The sequence below is a fragment of the Rattus norvegicus genome, chromosome 12 (assembly GCF_036323735.1).
Source record: "Rattus norvegicus strain BN/NHsdMcwi chromosome 12, GRCr8, whole genome shotgun sequence".
Taxonomy (NCBI): domain Eukaryota; kingdom Metazoa; phylum Chordata; class Mammalia; order Rodentia; family Muridae; genus Rattus; species Rattus norvegicus.
In genome coordinates, this window is record NC_086030.1 from 18,908,960 (window position 1) to 18,929,850 (window position 20,891).

The 20,891-nt window shown below is 45.2% G+C and overlaps 1 protein-coding gene across 1 annotated transcript in view; it reads left to right on the top strand.

Moving 5' to 3' along the window:
- Nucleotides 1-10,669: 10,669 nt before the first annotated feature.
- Gna12 (G protein subunit alpha 12) overlaps nucleotides 10,670-20,891 on the top strand; it is an 80,557-nt gene continuing 70,335 nt past the window's right edge. Inside the window, exon 1 of the mRNA NM_031034.2 lies at nucleotides 10,670-11,005. Coding sequence (NP_112296.1) covers nucleotides 10,703-11,005 — 303 coding nt within the window. The 5' untranslated portion in view covers nucleotides 10,670-10,702. The remainder of the gene's footprint in view (nucleotides 11,006-20,891) is intronic.

Consider the following 20,891-nt stretch of genomic DNA (forward strand, 5'->3'; position numbering starts at 1 on the left):
ACTAAAGCTCAAAGCACACATTGCACCTCAGACGATAATAGTGGGAGATTTCAACACCCCACTCTCATCAATGGGCAGATCACAGAAGCAGAAACGAAACAGGGATATAGAGAAACCAACGGAAGTTCTGAACCAAATGGATTTAACGGATATCTATAGAATATCTCATCCTAAAACAAAAGAATATACCTTCTTCTCAGCACCTCATGGTACCTTCTCCAAAACTGACCATATAATAAGTCACAAAACAGGCCTCAACAGGTACAAGAGGACAGAAATAATCCCATGTATCCTATCATATCACCATGGACTAAGGCTGGTCTTCAATAACAACAAAAACAACAGAAAGCCCCCAGACACATGGAAGTTGAACAATGCTCTGCCTCCAAAAAGAAACTGGAAAGAGCATACATCAGCAGCTTGACAGCACACCTGAAAGCTCTAGAACAAAAAGAAGCAAATACACTGAAGAGGAGTAGAAGGCAGGAAATAATCAAACTCAGGACTGAAATCAACCAGGTAGAAACAAAAAGAACTATACAGAGAATCAACAAAACCAGGAGCTGGTTCTTTGAGAAAATCAACAAGATAGATAAACCCTTAGCCTTAGCCGGACAAACCAGAGGGCACAGAGACAGTATCTAAACTAACAAAATCAGAAACGAAAAGGGAGACACAACAACAGAAACTGAGAAAATTCAAAAAAATCATCAGATCCTACTACAAAAGCCTATACTCAACAAAACTGGAAAATCTGGATGAAATGGACAATTTTCTAGATAGGTACCAGGTACCAAAGTTAAATCATGATCATATAAACCATCTAAACAGTACCATAACCCCTAAAGAACTAGAAGCAGTCATTAAAGGTCTCCCAACCAAAAAAAGACCAGGACCAGATGGGTTCAGTGCAGAATTCTATCAGACCTTCATAGAAGACCTCATACCAATACTGTCCAAACTATTCCACAAAATTGAAACAGACAGAGCGCTACCAAATTCCTCCTATGAAGCCACAATCACTCTTATACCTAAACCACACCAAGACCCAATAAAGAAAGAGAACTTCAGACTAATTTCCCTTATGAATATTAATGCAAAAATACTCAATAAAATTCTTGCAAACCAAATCCAAGAACATATCAAAATGATCATCCATCATAATCAAGTAGGCTTCATCCCAGGGATGCAGGGATGGTTCAATATATGAAAATCCATCAATGTAATCCACTATATAAACAAACTCAAAGATAAGAACCACATGGTCATTTCATTAGATTCTGAAAAAGCATTTGACAAAATTCAACATCCCTTCATTATAAAAGTCCTGGAAAGATCAGGAATTCAAGGTCCATACTTAAACATAGTAAAAACTATATACAGCAAACTAGTAGCCAACATCAAACTAAATGGAGAGAAACTTGATGCAATCCCATTAAAATCAGGGACTAAACAAGGCTGCCCACTCTCTCCCTACTTATTCAATATAGTACTCAAAGTCCTAGCCCGAACAATTAGAAAACAAAAGGAGGTCAAAGGGATACAAACTGGAAAGGAAGAAGTCAAAATATCACTATGTGCAGATGATATGATAGTATACTTAAGTTCTACCAGAGAACTAGTAAACCTGATTAACAACTTCAGCAAAGTGGCTGGATATAAAATTAACTCAAACAAACCAGTAGCTTTCCTCTACTCAAAGGATAAACAGGCTGAGAAAGAAATTAGGGAAACAACACCCTTGACAATAGCCACAAATAATATAAAATACCTTGGTGTGACTCTAACCAAGCAAGTGAAAGATCCGTATGACAAGAACTTCAAGTCTCTGAAGAAAGAAATTGAAGATCTCAGAAAATGGAAAGATCTCCCATGTTCACGGATTGGCAGGATTAATATAGTACAATGGCCATCTTGCCAAAAGCGATCTACAGACTCAATGCAATCTCCATCAAAATTCCAACTCAATTCTTCATAGAGTTTGAAAGAGCAATTTGCAAAAACCCAGGATGGACAAAACTATTCTCAACAATAAAAGAACTTTTGGGGGAATTACCATCCCTAACCTCAAACTGCATTACAGAGCAATAGTGATAAAAACTGTATGATATTGGTACAGAGACAGGCAGGTAGATCAGTGGAATAGAATTGAAGACCCAGAAATGAACCCACACACCTATGGTCACTTGATCTTTGACAAAGGAGCTAAAACCATCCAGCTGGGAAAAAAGACGGCATTTTCAACAAATGGTGCTGGTTCAAATGGCAGTCAGCATGTAGAAGAATGTGAATCAATCCATTCATATTGCCTTGTACAAAGATCACATAAAACCAGATACACTGTAACTAATAGAAGAGGAGGTGGGGAAGAGCCTTGAACACATAAGCACAGGGGAATATTTCCCGAACAGAATACTAATGGCTTATGCTCTGAGATCAAGAATCGACAAATGGGACCTCATAAGACTGCAAGGCTTCTGTAAGGCAAAGGACACTGTCATTAGGACAAAATGGCAACCAACAGATAGCAGCCTTATTTATAATAGCCAGAAGCTGGAAAAACCCAGATGTCCTTCAATAGAGGAATGGATACAGAAAATATGGTACATCTACACAATGGAGTACTACTCAGGTATTAAAAACAATGACTTCATGAAATTCTTAGGCAAATGGATGGAACTAGAAAATATCCTGAGTGAGGTAACCCAATCACAAAAGAACACACATGGTATGTACTCACTGATAAGTGGATATTAGCCGAAAAGCTCAGAATACCCAAGATATAATTCACAGACCACATGATGTTCAAGAAGAAGGAAGACCAAAGTGTGGATGCTTTAGTCCTTCTTAGAAGGGGGAACAAACATACTCACAAGAGGAAATATGGGGAAAAAAGTGTAGAGCAGTAACTGAAGGAAAGGCCATCCAGAGACTGCCCCACCTGGGGATCCAGCCCATATACAGCCACCAAACCCAGTCACTATTGTGGATGCCAAGAAGTGCATGCTGACAGGAGCCTGATATTGATGTCTCCTGAGAGACTCTGCCAGAGTCTGACAAATACAGAGGCGGATTCTCTCAGCCAATCTTTGAACTGAGAACAGGGTGCTCAATGGAGGAGTTAGAGAAAGGACTGAAGGAGCTGAAGGGTTTGCAACCCCATAAGAAGAACAACAGTATCAACCAACGAGACTCCCCAGAGCTCCCAGGGACTAAACCACCATCCAAAGAGTACACGGGGATGGACCTATGGCTCCAGCCACATATGTAGCAGAGGATGGCCTTGTTGGGCATCAACAGGAGGAGAGGCCCTTGGTCCTGTCAAGGCTGCAGTGTAGGAGAATGTCAGGGCGGGGAGGTGGGAGGGAGTGGGTGGGTGGGGGAGCACTCTTATAGAAGCAGGGGGAGGGGAGATGGGGTAGCGGGTTTCTGGAGCGGAACCTGGGAAAGGGGATAACATTTGAAATGAAAATTTTAAAAACATCCAATAAAAATATCAAGTATGATTTTAAAAACCTGGGAAAAGGGACCGTAAAAGCAAATGATGAGACCTGTCTTAAGGGAGATTGGCAATACAGGAATGGAATACTACAGGAATGCGGATGTGCAATCTGGGAAGGAGGGGATGTGGGGAAGGGATCTAATTAGAACAAAATACAGTTACAGCATGAGGATGTCACGGTGAGACCCATTACTTTGTGTGCTAACCCACTCAAGCGTGCATGTGTGTCTGTGTGTGTCTGTATGTATATGTCTGTATGTCAGTGAGTCGGTCTGTGTGTCTGTGTGTCTATATGTCAGGGTATCTGTCTGGGGTGTGTGTGTGTGTGTGTGTGTGTGTGTCTTGTCTGTGTATGTCTTGTATCTGTCTGTGTGTGTATGTGTCAGTGTGTCTATCTGTGTGTTTCTGTTTGTGTGCCTGTGTGTGTGCATGTATGTCTGTGTGTATATCTGTGTGTGTCAGTGTGCCTGTGTCTGTGTGTCTGTGTCTGTGTGTCTGTGTGTGTCAGTATGTCTGTGTATGTCTGTATCTGTTTCTATGTGTCTATATGTCATTGTATCTGTCTGTGCATATCTATGTGCCTGTTTGTGTCTGTGTTTATGTATGTCTGTGTGTGTATATGTGTGTGTCTATGTTTGTGTGTCTGTGTCTGTGCTTGTATGTGTGTCTTCGTGTGTCTACGTCTATGTGTCTATGTGTATGTGAGTATGTGTCTGTGTGACTGTGTGTGTCTGTGTGTTTCTCTCTCTCTCTCTCTGTGTGTGTGTGTGTGTGTGTGTGTGTGTGTGTGTCAGGGGTAGTAAAAGGGTCAAATTTTCCTCATCACATAGAGTTCTGCCTGCCTCTGTCTCCCTAGTACTAAGGCTACATGTGCATGCCAACACACTCAGCCTGAACATAGACTGCTTTTCAAAAAATTCTAAAAAAACAATCCGGTGTCTTTGCAACACCAGGAGCAGAGACATGTCCCTAATTGGTTCTTGCCCCTTCCCAGCAGCACCAACCCCACTCAGCCTGGTTTCCTGTCTGCTGTTGTAATGAAACACCACGACAAAAGCAACATAAGGGAGAAAGGGCTCATTTACAGTTCCAGATGGAGACCATCATGGCCAGGAAGACACATCATCCAGAGCAGGAAGCTGGTTGATCATACTTCATCCGCACACAGGAAACAGAAAGAGAAGTGGAGCCAGGCCATAAAACTTCAGTGTACATCTCCAGTGACCTTCTCCCTCCAGCAATGGTTCATCTCCTAAAGTTTCCATAGCATCCCCAAATGGCCCCACCAGCTGGGGGCCAAATATCCAAATACACGAGTTTATGGAGGGCATTTGTATTCAAAACACAACAGCCCTTGCCTTCCAAAAGATACAGGTGAGATTCAAGGGTTTGGATCTTACGGATAAGGACATAGAGTCTCTTTTCTACATGGGACTTTGAGAGAGCTCAGCGCTCACCTTTTAGGTTTCTTTCTGCTCCTTGCTTTTAGATCTGGCTCTGTGATAAAGCACATGGGCAGCTGCCAGGGTGGTGGGAGCCAAAGGAGCTGACATACTGAGGTAGCAACTGACCTTCCTAAATGGTCCCATGGATCTCGTGTTGGTTTGAACAAAATGGCCCCCGTGGGTTCATAGGGGGTGGCACTATTAGGAGGTGTGTCTTTTTGGGGGAAAGAGGCATCACTCCAGGGTGGACTTCAAAGTTTCAGAAGCTCAAGCTAGGCCTAGTGGCTCGGTTTTCTTTCCGCTGCCTATGGGTCCGGATGTCGAACTCTTAGCTCCTTTTCCAGCACCATGTCTGCCTGCGTGCTGCTATGCTTTCCGCCATGATGAGGATGGACTAAACCTCTGTAAGCGCCAATGGAATGTTTTCGTTTATAAGAGTTGTCTTGGATACTGTAGCGTGAGATTTTAGCAGCTTTCTGCTTCCAGCCAGGGAATCTTCAGCAAATGGAAGACGCGGTCGCGCGCGCACGCACACACACACACGCACACTCTAGCTAATAGTAATTTTTTTTTTTTGGTTCTTTTTTTCGGAGCTGGGGACCGAACCCAGGGCCTTGCGCTTCCTAGGTAAGCGCTCTACCACTGAGCTAAATCCCCAGCCCCACTAATAGTAATTTTTAACATGCTGTCTACCTCAAAGGCCGGGCACTCCTAAACCTTCCCCTGCTACCCCAGTGGCCCCTTACCCGAAATCTCATATGGCTCGTTGGCTCTCTCTCCTGCAGCTCTAAATCTGATCCATCTCCCACCATATCATGGCGATCATGTCTCTCCCTTTCCCCAGTTCCTAGCCTGTGCAAATCCAAGGGTCCCGCCCTGTATCCCTTTGCCCAACCATTGGCTACTGACGTTGTTACCGATTGATCAAAAACAGTTGGGAACTAGGACCCAGTATTTGGATGCAGGTTCCAGATTAAGTCAGAGCATTAGAACCAATCCCCAACAGGTTACATGGTGAGTCCTTGCCTCAGAATAATGAAGTATCAACAAGGCGACGACACTGAGTGTCTTTCCTCAGAACTTGATGTGCTGACAAGTGTTTGCACCACCACACAATCTTTGAGGACTGTGCAAGCCTGGCCTTGTGCAGTGGTCTACCAGATGTCCCTGGGCTTCATCTGGCTCTTATTTGAGCACAGGAAGATAGAGTTCTGAGGCTTCAGCAGGTGTCCAAGGGCAGCTGAACAGTTTCCAACTTGGAAGGTTAACGTTCACTCTCATTTCTCTTTCATTTTGGCCTTTGAGGCTTCCTTATTTCACTCAGTGACAATTCAGATTTCTTTGTGCAACATTTTTAATTTTTGTGGTACCACCATCCACTAATTCTACCTTCATCACCAACTTCACCACCATCATCCTCACTGTCACTGTCACCATCACCACTGTCACCATCACCACTACCACCATTGTCACCATCACCATCACCACTACCACCATCACCACTGTCACCATCACCATCACCATTGTCACCATCGCCACTGCCACATCACCACTGTCACTATCACCATCATCACTGTCACCACCACCATCACCATTGTCACCATCACCCTCACCACTGTCACCATCACTATTGTCACCATCACCACTGTCACCATCACCATCACCACTACCACCATCACCACTGTCACCACCACCATCACCATCACATCACCCTCACCACTGTCACCATTACCACTGTCACCACCACCACTGTCACCATCACTCTCACCACTGTCACCATCACCATCATCACAAAAGCCATTATCATTACTACCATCACCACTGCTAATCCTCCAGCCTCTACCTTTGGCACCAAAATCCAAACTCAGGCCCTCATGCTTGTACAGCAAGCAGTTTATCCACCGAGCCACCCCAACCTAAACCTTTCTTTTTTGCAAACTTGTTCAAAATTTATCAAGGTCCATTTTTTAGTTTATTTTTATTTAGCGTCTGTGTGTATACGTGTGTGTGTGTGTGTGTGTGTGTGTGTGTGTGTGTGTGTGTGTGTATGTGTGTGTATGCCCACAGAAGCTGGAAGAAGGTGTTGGGTCCTTTGGATCTGGAGTAAGAGGCAGTTTTGGGCTACCTAATGTGAGTGCTAGAAACTGGGTTCCCCACAATAGCGGTACATATTCTTTCTTACTATTTTATTTTTATGTGTACAGGTGTTTTGCCTACATGTATGCCTGGGAGCCATGTACATGCCTGGTGCCAGCTGATCCCATAAAACTAGAGTTACACATAGTTGCGAGCTGCTGTACGGGTGCTGAGAATGGAACCTGGGTCCAGAGGGAGAACAGCCAGTTTTCTTTTTTTTTTTTTTTTTTTTTTTTTTTGGTTCTTTTTTTCGGAGCTGGGGACCGAACCCAGGGCCTTGCGCTTCCTAGGTAAGCGCTCTACCACTGAGCTAAATCCCCAGCCCCCAGTTTTCTTAACTACTGAGCCATCTCTCCAACCCCAAGACTCCATTTTTGTCCTGATTTACATATAAGAAAAGCATGTTTCAGAGACGTTAAATGACTCGTTACAAGTCATACATCCCTGAATGGTAATGGAAAATTTCCAAACTCTCCTGCATGCCCTGAACCCACAGATTATATGAAGCAGGCAGTAGGACAGGCTTCCTGTCCAGGTTCTGCTGTTAACGAACCATACTTACACCTAATGATCACTGGCAGTGCTTGGAACTCAACAGTCTTTGAGAGAGGGTATGGTATGTTTGAGTATGTGTGCAAATATGGACCTATAGTGTGCACGCAAACGCACATGTGAATGTGGGTATGTGGAGGTCTGAGATCAACTTTAAATATCTCTCTTCAATCATGACCCTTTCTTTCTTTTTGATACAGGGTCTGCTGTGGTTGGCTTCAGTTCTCATTTGACAGATTTAGGGGGAAAGGAACCAGATTGGCCTGTGGCCATCTTCTGATTACTAATATAATGTAGGAGGGCCCAGCCCACTGTGGGCAGTGCCAGCCCTGGGCAGGTGGTCCTGGTTTTATAAGAAAACTGACTGAGCCAGGGGAAGCAAGCCAGTGAGCAGTAGTATTCCAGACTCTGCTTTGAGCTCTTGCCTTGAGTTCCTGCCTTGGCTTCCAGTGGTGGTGAACTATAACCTGGAAGCTAAAATAATAAACCCTTTTCTTTCCAAGTTGCTTTTGCTCATGGTATTTAACACAACTACAAAAAAGCACATTAGATACCCAAGAACCTGAAACTTATTGATTCAGCTGGTCTGACTGGCCAGTAAGTTCCCGGGATATCTCTCTCTCTCTCTCTCTCTCTCTCTCTCTCTCTCTCTCTCTCTCTCTCTCTCTCTCTCTCTGCCTTCCCCTGCTCTGCACTGGGAGTTGGAGCCACACACTACCACCCATGACATCTGGTTCTGGGGATCTGAACTCAGGGCTCTGCAGGCACTTTATGGAGCCATCTCTCCAGCCCTCAGATTGTTTTATTACAGCTGCCTGGTACTTGCCTCCCTCCCAGCATTGTGGAGAGAACAGATGACATCAGATAATGTATGTAGAAGCACTTTAGAAATTACAGCATGGCATATAAATTCCAGGGGTAATTAAGAGACTATTATGGAGTGCATGGATACACGTGTTTATTTCAAGCACTTTAGCCTTTTAGCAAATGTGAAGGCTATGGCCAGAACCCTCGTCAAAGTCCCAAATTAGATACTATCAACAGTATATAATTTCCCCCATAAAACACCACAATGTGTCACTAAAAAAAAAGCTAAGTGGTCCTTTAAAATAGTTAATGATTCCATAAACACCGGCATCAAGCTATTTATAAAGTTATTTATAAATGTCTGGAGTGTTTGCTGAAAACGTTGAATTAATTTAGTTTTTAAAAACTGAATAAGGTATGAACTCTAGTCCATGGGTTCAGATTTCCCTATTTTCTGTCCTAGAAACATACTCTTAGGTGTCACGGCACACGCCTGTGATTCTAGCATTTAGGAAGCAAAGGTGGGAGTATCAGGAGTTCAAAGTCATCCTCAGCTACAGTTTGATCAGGCTGAGATACATGAGACCCCACTAAAAAAAAATAAACCGTGAGCTGGGGAGATGGCTTGGTGGGTAAGACATTCACATCAAAGGAGCGAAGGACCTGTGTTCAGATCCCTAGAATCTGCACATAGATGCAGTACAAGCATCTATCCTCCACGCAAGATGGGCAGTGGAGACTGGCTGTCTTCAGTTTCTAAGCCAGCTAGCCCAGCATTTGTAATGGCAAACAATAAGAAACTCTGCCTCAAACAAAGTGGAAGGCAAGAGCCAACACCAAGGTTGTCTTCTGTTTGTAATGGAAAAATGGGGTCTGGAACAGGTAACACTTACTGGAAAAAAAATTTTTTTTTGAGACAGAGTCAGACTTTAGTTCAAGCTGGCCTCAAATTCCATATTTTCCTGTCTTGGGATCTCCAATACTAGGATTATATCACACAAGCCTGACCTCCTCTGACAGCATCTCTCTAGCCAAGATGACAAGAGTTACTATGTAGCCCTGGCTGGCTTCAAACTCATTTCAGTTCTCTTGCTTCTGTGGTGATTCTCCCTGAAGCACCAACACCCTTCAGACACCACGCTTTAGACCACTATGCACATCAAACTGCCTATGAGTGATTATGACAAACATGGGTGTGTGTGTGTGTGTGCGCGCGCGCGCGCACATACATGCAAAGACCAAGAGGTGGCTCTACTGCCTCCCCTCTGTAACATTTCAAATAGCTTCTCTCACTGAACCTTAAGCTTATCATTTACCTGCCCAGCAAGTTACTGGAATTGGTCTTTATCTTGGCTTCTCCAAAGCTGCGGTTACAGGCACAACTGGGAATTTGAACTCACGTCCTCACGCTTTCACAGAAAATGTCCTTTCCCACTGAACTATCTCCTCTTAATCACATTTTAAGAAAGTGCCTAGGGAAGCCCATACAACTTTGTTTTGTTTGTTTGTTTGTTTGTTTTCTTCTTAGTTGGGGCCCATGTAACACTCAAAGAAGCTTTTGTTTGAAAATTATGACCCACCCTGCTCCAATGTTATTGGAAGGAAAACGGCTTCGCTTTTCCCCTAAACTTAAGAGCAGGAGGACCTCATCACTATTTCCAAACTTTGCAGCCACGTCTAGGGCTCAGAGCCCGACCAACCTGGGAATCAAGGCAGAAAGTCACTCTGTACACCTGGCACTTTTGGTCACGCCCCGTTTTCCACAATTTCCAATCCCAAGCGCAGTTAGTGTGATTGACAGGCAGGCAGGGCACTTGTAATTGGCCGCGGAGGGCTGCAGCTCCTCCTTCCCAATGGCCCCACCTCCCTTTCATTCTGAAAGAAAGAAGCTCGCTCGGCAGTCCAATGAGAAGCTCCCTAACCGCAAAGATCCCGCCTCTTTCGGCGCCGGCTCCGCCCCAAGGACCATAGGAGTGCCCGCCTCCTCCAAAGCACGCTTGTCCAATAAAAAGGTGCGCTCCACAAGATAGACGACTTCTCAACCAATAAAAGAGTTTTTGCGAGGCACCGCCCCGCCCTCCGCGCCTTCCCCTCCGCCCCTCAGCGGGCCTGGCGAGTGAGGGCCTCGGGGCGGCGGCGGCGGACGCAGCCTGAGGGAGCGGCGGGCGGGGCGGCGCCTGGCCCGGCAGGGCCGCGCCGGCTGAGGGGCGTCCATGGCGCGCGGGCCCCGGCGGGGCGCGGCCGCGGCCTGAGGGCGGTCATGTCCGGGGTGGTGCGGACCCTCAGCCGCTGCTTGCTGCCGGCCGAGGCCGGAGCCCGCGAGCGCAGGGCGGGCGCGGCGCGCGACGCGGAACGCGAGGCCCGACGGCGCAGCCGCGACATCGACGCGCTGCTGGCCCGCGAGCGGCGCGCGGTGCGGCGGCTGGTCAAGATCTTGCTGCTGGGCGCCGGCGAGAGCGGCAAGTCCACCTTCCTCAAGCAGATGCGCATCATCCACGGCCGGGAGTTCGACCAGAAGGCGCTGCTGGAGTTCCGCGACACCATCTTCGACAACATCCTTAAGGTGACGCGCGGCCCCGCCCACACACACCTGGTCCAGGTGGAGCGCGGGCCCCGCCCCTTTTGTCCTCCACGGACCGGCGACCCTGCCACCGGGCGCCCCTCCCTTCCAATAGGGACCTCAAGCCACGCCAGCCGGGGTTACTCCAATGACCTCCAGGGGCGCGATTGGTTTGCAAAGCCCTGGACGCTTGGGGACCGTGGGAATGCAAGCTGAACCACTCTCACGTTTGGGTTCCGAATGGGGTGTTAGGGCTGGACACGTGGATTGAGGGTCACCAACTCTCCTTGTCCCTCCAGCATGCAAACGTTATAGTGTAGATTGGACATCGGTCTTCTTTTTTTATTTGTAAATGAGAATTGACCATTTTATTGGTTATTTTTTTTCGACAAATTCTCTCATATATCCCAGGTTGGCCTTGAACTCAACGTGTAGCTTGTAGGATGACCTTGAACTCCTGATCTTTTCTCTACTTCTCAAATACTGGAATTATGGGGGAGGGGGGCGCTGTGTCACTATACTTTGTTCATGGAGTGCTGAGGATTGAATCCACGACTTCATGCGTGTTAGGTAGGACATTACTAACTAAAAACTGCGTTGCCAATGTTTGTTTTGTATTTTTGAGACAAGGCGTCATGAATGACCTTATCCTCCCAGTGGTAGGATTACAAGCAGTACTTTGTTCTTTAAACTTTTTAGTACGGTGAGTTAATTTATACACCAAGTTGGAGGAGATGTTAGGAGGAGCTGTGAGACACCCACCACCCAACTTTAAAACAAGGGTCAATTCTATGCCAATCTCGTTCACCCCTGCCCACCCCTCGCACCCCAGCCCCACCTTGGTCTCCAAGTTAATTCTAGATACATAGTTGTATTAGAAAACATTTTGGTGTGTGACACTAAACCTGCTTTAAAAGCATATGCACAGGACCATTATGGAACTAAATTTAAAAAAAAAAAAGGGGGCCTAGGGACGTGGTTCAGTGGTCAAGCACCAGTCTAACTCTCGTTCAACCTCCACACTGCAAAGCATAAAAACAAAGAACTAAACTCCTGTAATTAAGGGTCCACATTTCCTTCATTGTTTCGTAGTTGTTGTGTCTTTGAACCGGATACAGTAATCCTCATATGGTGATGAACTCAAGGTCCTGTCCCTTGTGCCCTTTATACTGTGTGCCATACCTGTCAACAGTCATATTGACAGAGACTAGGACCAGTTTTGCAGGAGGGTCCAAAGAGAGCTTTGGAGAGCTGGGCGTAGCTCTGCTGGGCCTGTAGCTGTTGGACTCTACCAACATGCACACGGCCCTGGGTTGAATGCCGAATAAACTGGTCAAGGTGGCATACTCCTGTAATTCCAACACCGTGGAGGTAGAGGCAGGAGGATCTAAGTTCAAGGCTTAGCTACAAAGAAGGTTTGAGGCTAGCCTGGACTACTTAACACAGGAAGGAAGATGTAGGCAAAGTCTAGACACAGAATCTGTTCTGCTCCTAGATTAGCTTCCTCGTGAAGTTTCTCATCTCTCGGATAGAGAGATTTGTCATATCAGAAAATCTACTACGAGACTAGATTTTACAGGGCCTGATGGGTTTTTAAGTTAGCAAGGGGACGCAGAAGCCCATCTGGGACACGTCTTTCTGTTCGGCCTTGAGAAACCTTGGTGTAGGGCGGTTGGGCTGGGATCCTGGGAGCCAGACTTCCGGGCCAACACTCCCACACTCAACATGTTTGTTACTAAATATTTCATTTTAATACAAGTGGCTCCTCTGGGTTCAAGATGGGAAGAAAAATCATATGGAGGGATAAATCACACATCTCACCTTTCAGAACCTCAGGGAAGCAGAAGTTCATAAACATTAAGGCAGGCACCTTAAAGGGATAGGCCTAGTCGTTCAGAATTTCCCGCATCTTCAAGGGTATTGTAAAACACACTTGACCGTCATTTGGGGCCTGTTTTTCAACATCTCCTCTAAGGAACCTGGCTTTATTTTTGCAGCTTTTCTGAACCCCAGAAACAGGGAGGCTTGGAGGGCTCAGTTTCTTTCAACTTGGGAGGCAGAAAAATATCTTTAGGAACTCAGATCTCAAGTCTACTCTGCTCTGTTAAGTGCATTTTAGAGAAGTCAGTGTCTCCTTCCTGTGCTCATCAGTACTTTCTTTTCTTTTCTTTTTTTTTTTTTTTTTTTTTTTTTGGTTCTTTTTTTTTTGGAGCTGGGGATCGAACCCAGGGCCTTGCGCTTCCTAGGCAAGCGCTCTACCACTCATCAGCACTTTCTTTTCCTGGCTTCCTCTGTGATTTTGTTGAAGATATTTTCCGCATCTTCTTTTATTCCTATTCTTAAATTTGGTCTTTTTATCCTGTCCCAGATTTCTTGGTGTTTTGTGTCATGAATCTTTTAGATTTAGCATTTTCTTTGACACAAAACCTCTTCCCGGGGTTTCCCATCCCCAGGATTCCCTCAGTTTGTTTTCTTTATTGTTTCTATTTCCATTTTCAGTTCTTACACAGTTTAATGTCCTTCACCGGTTTGATTGTATTTTCCTTAAGGGATTTATTTATTTCTTCTCTGAAGGCCTCTGTCATCTTTATAAGATTGGATTTAAGGTCACCGTCTTGTACTTTGGCTGTGCTAGGATACCCAGGACTTGCTGTAGTGGGACAGCTGTGCCCTGGTGGTGCCATGTTGCCCTGGCTCTTGTTACTGTGTTCTTACACTGTCCTTTACCCATCTGGTTGTCCCTGGTGCTGGCTGGATGTTCTCGATGCCAGCAGGGCTCCTCCGGGAGGCAGGCAGAGCCTGAGAGTGGGTATCAGGAAACAGGACACTGCTCACCTCTGCTGGCTGTGTCCCAAGTGGACCTGGCAGGCAGGGGATTAGCGGGGAGGGTTCTAAACTGGATGTTCTTCCCCGTCCCCCTCAGACCTTGGGGTGGGGAGCAGGACAGCAGGGAAAGCCATGAGCCAAACAATCATTTCCTGGCTTCCTTAGCAACAGAAGCAAGACTTGTTAATAAGGAATCTGCTTGTTTGGTTTTATACAATGCCGTTCTTTGAACCAGATTTTTTTTTTTTAGTAGTAGTAATTTAAAATTTTTTTAGTCCTTTACAATTCCATACATGTATAAGATGTCTTTTGGTTATTTTCAAACCCTATCACTCACTTCCATTTCCCTCCTAGTCTCACTGAGCCCCTTCTTCTAACAAGTTCTCCGTCTACTTTTTCTTCCTGACTAGTCTACTTATTATTCTGTATTGAATGTGTTTTATCTGCTGTAACTTGTTAGAAATTCATTTTCCAACTTTAAACCCCTCCCATTCCCTGGCCATCTCTCTCTATCCTGGCAGTGTCACTTAGTTTGCCCAATTCTATCATTTTGTCATCTCAAGGATACTGTATAGGAGCTGAGGAAATGGTTCAGTGGGTAAGGGCACTTGTTTTGCAAGCAGGGATCCTGAATTCCCATCCCCAGCAGCCATGTAAAAATGGGCAGGGCCTGTAACCCCAGCATTGAGGCTCCAGAGACGGATGTGGCTTGCTTGGCAGCTAGCCTGGCAGAAATGAGCTTCCAGTTCAGTGAGAGACCCTTTTTTAAGACAAAATGTGATAGAGGGAAATACCTGATGTCCTGTTCTGGCCTCTGTGTGCACACACTCATGTGCCTGCTCTACACACCACACATAACATTCTATAAACGGAATTTGCAGAGTGGGCTTTTGGAGTTGAGTTTGATCAGAACAATGACTGTGGTGATCCCTGTGTAAGCAGCTGCACATGGCAGTAATTCCAGCTAAGTAATGTGCCACCTTTCCGTTCACCTGGGGAGGGTGTCTGGGCTCTTCCCACCTTCCGATCACTACAAACAGGTCTTCTGCAAACATTCGTGTGCCTTATTTTAGGTTGGCTGGTTGATTGGTTAGTCATGACACAGTCTCATGTAGCCTAGGCTAGCCTCAAACTTACATGTTGCTGAGGCTGGCATTGAACTGAAGACAGGCATGAGGGGTTTAAAGTTAGAAAATGAATTTCTATGCTCCGTCTATGTCCAGTGTATGCTTTCATGTGTCTGGGATGAATATTTCACAATGTAGTAACAGGGTCATACTATAGTGATGTGTTCGTCTGATAATCCCAGAGGTTCTTATGCACATGTCAGTTTCTCTGCATCACTGTCTTCCTTCAGCTGTTCTAAGAGGTATATGCTGTGTCTTCATGCAATGTTAATTTGCATTTCCCTACTACTAATGATGCTGGAAACCTTACTTTTGCTTTTCACTTTGAGGAAAAGTTTATTTTTGTGCCTCTTCTAATTAGGTTCCTTGTAATGTGTTGTTGAGTTTAAGGAACTCTTTATATATGCTGGATACTGGTTTTTTTTGCCACATAAGGATTACTCTCTACACTTCGACTCTCTACACGGGGTCTTTTGCAAAGTAAACATTTTAATTTCAGTAAAGTCCAGCTTGTTCATGTTCCCTTTTATGGATTATGCTTTTGCTATCATGTCTTAAAGAACCTTTTGCTTGGCCCTAGATCTCAAAGATTTTCTCTAAGTTTTATAGTTTACATCTTATATTTAAGTATGTAGTATGGATTGAAGTTCATTTTTTTCTGTCTGTGACTATCCAGTTGCTTCAGAACTAGTTGTTATTTTCCCATTGTACTGCTTTTATACCTTTATAAGAGGGGTAATCAGTTGGTCCGTATATGTGTATCTGAGTTTTCTATTCTGTTCACTGGTCTGTGTGTCTGTCCATATGCTAGCATCCATCACAGGTGTTGGTTACTGTAACTCTATGTGTGAGCTTTAGTATTTCTCCTGCATTATCTTTTTCCAGGTTTTAGCTATTCCAGGGCATGTGTCTTCTTTTTTCTTATAACTTTTTTAAAAAATCGTGTGTGTTCTCATGCCTGATCGTGGGTATGTGCAGGATTACAGTGCCTTGGAAGCCGGAAGAGGAAGTTGGACCTCCAGGAGCTGAAGTTAACTGCATTGTGATCCATCTGACATGGGTCTGGGAGCCGCAGGTCCTCTGCAAGAGCAGTACATGCTCTTATTCCCTGAACATCCCTTCAGTCCCCATGGAACTTTTCCAAATGACCTATGTCTATAAACACCTTGTTGGGAAGTTGATGCAGTTGCTTTAAACCAGAAGATCAACTTGGAAAGAGCTGACCTCACGCCTGTGTTGAGTTTTCTAATCCCTGAACAAGAGTACCTTCATTTAAGTTGGATTTTTTTTTCCACCAGCCTGTTCCACTTCCCATGGATCCTAAACATGGTTTATGAAGTTTATGCCCGAGAGCAGAGTTTTCCTGACGGCAGTTATAAATGATCCTGTGCTTTTGCTTCAGCCCCTCATTCACTGCTAATGAGAACAATGTATTTGGTGACTGTGCTTGGGTCTTAATTGCCAGTGACGTTGCTGAGCATAATGGTTGTAAAAGAGCTTTCTGGTAAATCACTTGGCATTTTCTACACAGACTGTGTCATCTGCAAGTAGGGATTGTTTTAATTCCTCCTTCCTGTGAGTATGCCTGTGCACCAATATGACAGCACCAATAGACTCAGTGGAGGATTTAAAAAGTATAGGAGGAGGTCTGTGAGGGCATGGAGGGCGAGCAGGGGTGACTGTGTCTTATTGCACTGTACACATGCAGAGAACAGAGAATGCTCAAGGAATATATTTAACTTTTCTTTTAAAAAAATGGGAGTACTTCTTAAAGTAAAGAGAATGTGTTTTATTTCTTTTTCTTTGCCTATTGCAATGGCAACAACTTTGAATGCTGTTAATTGAGAGTGCTGAGAATTCAGATGACCTTTGTATCTTTACTGCTGCTGACAGGGTCTTCTGTCTGTTGACTGATTTTGTTTGTCTTTGCGTATGTGTGACTGCCTTTGTCCATGCGGAGGCTAGAGGTCAGCTTGGGCGTCACTGCTTGCTTGAAGCTTACTGATTAAGCTAGACTGGCTAGCTAAGGAGCCCCGGGGATTCACCTGCCTCCTCCTCCCCACTGTTGGGCTTACAAGTGTACCACCACCCAGTCCAACTTCTCTATGCCAGTTCTGGGCATTGAATTCATGTCTTGATGTTTTCCTGTAAGCATTCTACCAACTGAACCATCTCCCCAACTGACTGATTTTTTTTTTCTTTTTTTTTTTTCTTTTTTCTTTTTTTTCGGAGCTGGGGACCGAACCCAGGGCCTTGAGCTTGCTAGGCAAGCGCTCTACCACTGAGCTAAATCCCCACCCTGATTTTTTTTTTACAACACACACACACACACACACACACACACACACACACACACGCACACACACACACACACACACACACACAGAGTTTTTTTTCTTTAGTGGCTTAGGAGGTGGAGCCCAGGGGTGCTACACGTTCTGGACAAATGCTGTACTGCTATGCCTCACTCCTGCTCTCTTCCTATAGGGTTTTATTACTAATTTTTTTTCCCTAAGCAAAAGTGATAAACTCTTTATTTCATTGATTTTCCTTCCTATAGTATTCTAGTTTTTAAATTTCAAATTTCATTTATTTCTGTTTATTTGCTTCTTTTTGAGAGAAGGAGGGTGGTCCTCTTTGTGTAGCCCAGGCTGGCCTTGAACTAACCTGTGGCAATCTTTAGCCTTAGCTTCTTGAATACTGAGATAAATGTAGTCCTCCTGCCTCTACTTCCCAAGTGTTGCGATTCTTCTCCTTGTTGGAACAGAGTCTTGTTTCTGCCTTGCTCTGAACTCACAGTTGATGTTCTCTGTCTTACCCTTAGGAGTGCTGGGATTCTGGATCCACATGCACACTGCATCTGCATCTAGCTTTGTAGATGGGGTCAGAGGCTTGAACTTGGCTTTTCAGGTTGTTGGGCTTCTGAGTCAAGCACCTTTACCACTGAGCCATCTCACTGCCCTAGCATTTCTTATTCTGTCTCAAGTGCTTTAAACCACCTGAGTGCTGCCTCAATAGCCACACATCTTGAAATCTCTTCTGTTTTTATTCTGTCTTATCTTTATTTTTTGGCCATCTTTGACGCATAATTCATGTGTGATGCCCTTTCCGATTGTCGTCTGTCTGGTATTGAGTACTGATTGTATCCATTGTGGTCAGAGGACAGCTCTATATGGTTCTGCTCATTTCTGTTTCTTGAAGCTTGTCTTAGAGCCTAGATCACAATCTCCTTAGCCTGTGTTTTGTGGTCTGTCTGAATATTCTGTAGCACTAGAGAACATGCTAGTTTCCTGGGGTGTTCTGCAGGTCAGCTGATGTTGGTTGACAATGATGATGAGCACAGTATCCTTACTGAACTATCCAGTGCTTACATCCCCAACAATAATTGAGGGATCTGTCTTGTCTGTGTGTTTGCTTTGTGTATTTTAAGGTTCTGTTTTGTGGTGTATAACCATATGTGGCCTTTGCATGAAGTCAGGATGTATGCGTCAAGTCACAGGCAGTGTGGGAACTGGCTCATCTCCTTGCCCTGGTACCTGCTTTAGTGGCCATTGTCCACCTCTTTCTATTGCTGATCCTATGGTGTCCACTCTCTCCATCCTTTCCCTTCTCATCTCTGCGTGGTATGTCTGGGGTGTGGGTGCGTGAGCCGGGGCACAGGGGTAGGTGAAGGTCAAAGATCAGTGTGTAGAAGTCTGTCCTCTTCTACCATGAAATCCAGGAATTGAACCGAGGCCCTCAAGCTTGGACAGCGCTTACCCACGGAGCCATGTCACCTGTTTTTTGAAAAAGGGCCTCCATGTGTAGCCTGGACCAGTCTCTAACTTGTGTTCCCTCCTTCCTCAGTCTCCCAAGCCCTGCCAGATTACAAGCTTGTACTACCACACCCAGTTTCTTTGGTTCTGAGGGTGGGTCTCAGGGCTTCCTCATTGTAAGTAAATACTCCACCACCTGAGCCCTGTTGCCCTTCATCCCTAAAGGCTCTGCCCACAGCAGCCTTGAATTCCTATTGAACATTTACTTACTTATAGGAGACAGCATCTCCCATAGCCTGGTCTGGCCTCAAACTTGTTATGTAACAAAGGATGACCTTGAGTCATGGTCCTCCTGCCTTCGTGCCCTGGCACTGCGATTACAAGCATGCACTACCACATCCAGTTTATGTCATTGTGGTGATGGAACCCAGAGGGGTCCTCTATCAAGTAAGCTACAGTCCCCGGCTGGACACTTTGAGTGCTTAGAAAATGTGCTGCCTTCTGCCTTCCCCACCCTTAGCTTTGGAGGAGAGGCCCTGTCATGTGGGTTGGTTCCCTCCTCACTGCTTTATTTTTCTCCAGCTGCTTTTATGGCTTTTTTTTCCCTTTGTCTTTAGTATCCCGAAATTTAATTGCGATTTAGCTCAGCATAGATTTCTCTGTGTTTATCCTAATTGGGGCTTGCTCATCTTCCTAAGTCTGGACATTTATGTCTTTTGCCAGATTTTAGAGGCAGAGGGCGGGGGTGGGGGATATCCAGGACTGTTGTGTCAAATTCTTCTTAATGGGGACAGAGCTGCCCACTTCTTTTTGTTGTTCTGTCTTGTTCTGTGTTTTCCTGGACTCGGGATTGACCTGAATGCCACCCTTTAGCCAGGCAGCCCCCACAACACTCAGCTGCTGCTCCAGCTGCACTTTTGTTCTTGACCTCTGAGTCTGTTTCCTTGACATATGAAGCTGTAACATTAGCCCCTGGGTCTGGGTAACAGAGCAGCAGCAGCCCAGTCCCTACCTCCTGCATCCTTGGTCCTCTGTGAGCGCCCTGATTCTATCCAGTGGACAAATGGAAGCATCCCGCTAGGCAGAGAGTTGGGGAGTAGAGCATGCCACGTCTCTCTGCTAGGCCACTTGGAACATGCCTGCTTCCTGGTTCCTTAGGACAGGAATATAGGAGAAATTAGCTTCCCTTTCCACTCTGAACTAAATATTTGGGCCTACTTGTTGCTTTGCTTTACCAGAAATAATCCCAAGTAAGACTGCCCGATCCATTCTTTTATCTTAGAGACGATGCTTGATTCCTAGCTGGGGCTCATGTGTTTGGTATTTTGGAAATCATGTAAGACTGCTTTTGGTAATAGAATGGCCTCCACACTGAAGCCCAACATGGAGTGATCAGACAGTTTCCATCTTTCCAGGTGTTCAGTGTTAATGTTCTGTCTTTGTTATATCATCTACATAATTGTATCAGTGTCTTATTGGACAGCTTCAGCTAAGGCCTGTCTTACATGTCTGTGTATGGCTTTAGAAACTTCTGGGGGAGTTGTTATTATTTGGGTGGGGGGGCATGTTGATGCTGAAATAATTAAATTCAGAATGTTCAGGGCTGAGGAGATAGCTCAGCAGTTAAGAATACTTCCCACTCCTCCACGCAACAGGAATTAAATTCTATGCACCCACGTCTGGTGGCTCAAGGCCATCTGGAACTCCAGTTCAAGTGAACCACTTCTTTTGGTCTCCTTGGGTAACTGCACACACGTAGTATACATTCCACACATAAAAGTCCACACATAAATAAAATTAATTTTTTAAAAAGTTGTTTAGGTTCAGGCTGTGCAAAGCACTGTACTGGGTGCTTGTGGGGGAGGGGCACTTCATGAATACCAATTATTCGTGGCCTTGGGCATCTGTTGTGCTTGCAGGGATATTACACAAGTAAGTCGATGATTGTATACCACACTAAACGCCACTGTGGAGGCGGGAGAGGTGACTCAATGGGAGAAGGGAAAATTACCCCTGGCAGAGGCATCTGAGAGGCCCTGTCCAGGAATGTGAATGCATCAGCCTTTGAAGACTCTAGAAGATTCCAGCAGGCAGAGAAGGAAGATATACAAGTAGGAACCGTTTGGACAGATATAACAGGTAGAGCTATAGAGAGAGACAGTCAGCACAGGTTTGAGCTGG